The 2,881-nt window shown below is 49.8% G+C and overlaps 1 protein-coding gene across 1 annotated transcript; it reads left to right on the top strand.

Moving 5' to 3' along the window:
* The first annotated feature begins 1,625 nt into the window (after nucleotides 1–1,625).
* Nucleotides 1,626–2,609, top strand: LOC138081372 (olfactory receptor 2S2-like). The gene has a single exon (XM_068974509.1). It carries the CDS (start codon nucleotides 1,626–1,628, stop codon nucleotides 2,607–2,609), a length of 984 nt encoding a protein of 327 aa, XP_068830610.1.
* Nucleotides 2,610–2,881: the final 272 nt, after the last annotated feature.

Genomic DNA, 2,881 nt, shown 5'->3' with positions numbered 1-2,881 from the left:
TTTGCTAAATTCACTGATAGGCTCTAGTAATTTTCTGATACTACCTTTAGGGTTTTCTATGTCAACAATGGGTTTTTGAATCGTGTGTTGACTATCTGTTGAAGGAATGCCATTGGCAGCACTTGCTGTATGAAATGCAGGAGGGAGGTAGACAGAGAGAGTCTGCTCTCCGGAGTGGCAGAGGAGACAGGTGTGCAGCATAGGAACAGGGAGGATAGCCAAGGGCTGTGGGAGGAAGAAGGGAGCAGGTAACTCTGCAGGGGGCCGGTGGGAGAGGAAGAGAGATGAACTGGGTTCTGAAGAGGAGGAGGAGACCCCCTAATGGGGAAGCAAGGAAGGACATGCTTTCAAAAGGAAACTTCTTGGGCAAAGATGTAGCTCTGGGAAAAGGCATGGTTTATTGAGAAAAGGGTGGTCCCACTGGCCTATATGAATGATACATACAATCTCGCAGGAGAATTCAGGGATATAGCCAGCCCTGAAGGAGAGACCGGGCTTTAATGTTTTCACAGGACACTGGCCTTAAGTCATCTAGGTGTGAAGGGAAAGAGAGAAGAGTAATTATATCTTCTGAAAGGTTAAAATTCATCATCAGTTCCCATTCCTCCCTTGGAACAGGCATCACATGGGCCACAAGACAGCTTTCATCTGACACTTGACACTTGGCTCCCTCCAGACACTGGCATTTCCCAGGGGGCTGAGACCAGCTCAGAAGAGACATGGAGGCTCCTGGGCAAAGACTGTGGCTGCTTTCCACCTTCCCGTTATAGAGCTGGTCAATGACCCAGGACACCTCGTCAGATTAGAACCTGCCTTTCCCTCCTGTGAAATATTATTGTCAACATCATTTATTCTAAAAACGGAGGGCAAGAGGAGACTCACTTTGCCTTTAGGACCAGGATTAAATGTTTTAACCAATGGCTCTACTGGGATACATATGTTCTTATATACGCTTTTAAAAATCAATGCATGGTCTCTGATCTTAAGGAGAGACACCTGAATAAGGCTTGTATAACCCATGCAGTAGAAATGTTCAACCTTTATGCCCAAAGGAATGAGGTGACCATCACTCATCACCCACCTGCTTTCCCAAGCTCATCCACCTTAATTTGAGAAAGAAGAGCAACACTTATTACAAATGTGGTATTTTTTGGTCCACGTAGTTTTCTTACTGCTATAGCCCAGCACTGAAACACCCTGCACAGGGTAGGCACTCAACAAATCCTCAGTGAGTGAATGAATCTGAAATCCTACTAGAGTCATTAGCCATGAGAAGTCATAACCTAGAAAACATGCTTCCTCTTAAAAGCCAAGAACACTGCAGATTCAAAAGGAGCTCGAGAAACATGAATTTATTCTCTTGTCTCCCCCAGGTCAGCCTGGGGAAAAGAGAGACGAGCTTAGGAGATTAGAATGGACCCCATCTCATGAAAGTTACACCAGAATGACAGAACTGAGGGGACTGGCTTGCAGACCTGAAGTCCACTTTCTCATTGTACTGATGGTGAAACTAGTTCCAGGGTCAGGGCTGACTCACCCCAGGTAACACATCCATGTTGCTTGGCTCCCGGGCCCACTGGTGCTTAATCCAACATCTTCGTGGTGCAGATGGGAAAAGAGGGAGAATGAGATGGATGGATAATGAGATGAATGGGGCAAACCAGACGGTCATGACAGAGTTTGTCCTGCTGGGGCTACACGACCACCACAACCTAGAGATGGTGCTGTTTGTGCTCTGCCTGGGCATCTACTCTGTGAAAGTGCTGGGGAATGCCCTCCTCATCGGGTTGAACGTGCTGGACCCCCGCCTTCACACCCCCATGTACTTCTTCCTCAGCAACCTCGCGCTCATGGACATCTGTGGCACATCCTCCTTCGTGCCTCTCATGCTGGTCAACTTCCTGGAAACTCAAAGCACCATCTCCTTCCCTGGCTGTGCCCTGCAGATGTACTTGACCCTGGCGCTGGGCTCCATGGAGTGCGTGCTCTTGGCCATGATGGCGTGTGACCGGTACGTGGCCATCTGCCAGCCGCTTCGCTACTCAGAGCTCATGAGCTGGCACACGAGCATGTGGATGGCGGCACTGAGCTGGGGGGCAGGCTTTGCCAACTCCCTTCTCCATTCCAATCTCACCTGGAGCCTCCCCTTCTGTGGCCACAATATCATCAACCACTTCTTCTGTGAGATCTTGGCGGTGCTGAAACTAGCCTGTAGGGACATCTCTCTCAATGCCCTGCTATTAATGGTGGCTTCAGCTGTCGTGACACTGCCCCCACTGCTCATCATCTTCCTGTCCTACGTGTTCATCCTCACTGCCATCCTGAGGGTGCCCTCTGCTGCCGGCCGGCACAAAGCCTTCTCTACCTGCTCTGCCCACCTCACAGTGGTGGTGATTTTCTATGGGACCATCTCCTTCATGTACTTCAAGCCCAAGGCAGAGGACCTCTACTTGGATAAGCTTCTTGCATTGTTCTACGGGGTCGTGACCCCCTCGCTGAACCCCATCATCTACAGTCTGAGGAATGCAGAGGTGAAAGCTGCCGCCATAGCTCTGCTGAGGGGAGACCTCCTCTCCAGGAAGATGGCCCACTTTCCTGTTGTTCTCTAAGTCCGTCAGGCAGGTGTGTGTGTGCTGAGTCACTTTAGTCTTGTCCAAATATTTGGGAACCTACGGACTCTAGCCTGTCAGGCTTCTTTGTCCATTGCATTCTTCAGGTAAGAATACTCAAGTGGGTTGCCATGTCCTCCTCCAGAGGATCTTCCTGACCCAGGTATTGAACCAGGACCTCTTATGTCTCCTGTATTGGCAGGGGGATTCTTTACCGCTAGCGCCACCTGGGGAACTAGTTATACTGTGGCGTGACTTCATAACTGCAAAGG

The sequence above is a fragment of the Capricornis sumatraensis genome, chromosome 6 (assembly GCF_032405125.1).
Source record: "Capricornis sumatraensis isolate serow.1 chromosome 6, serow.2, whole genome shotgun sequence".
Lineage (NCBI taxonomy): Eukaryota > Metazoa > Chordata > Mammalia > Artiodactyla > Bovidae > Capricornis > Capricornis sumatraensis.
This window is presented reverse-complemented; position numbering and strand designations above follow the sequence as displayed.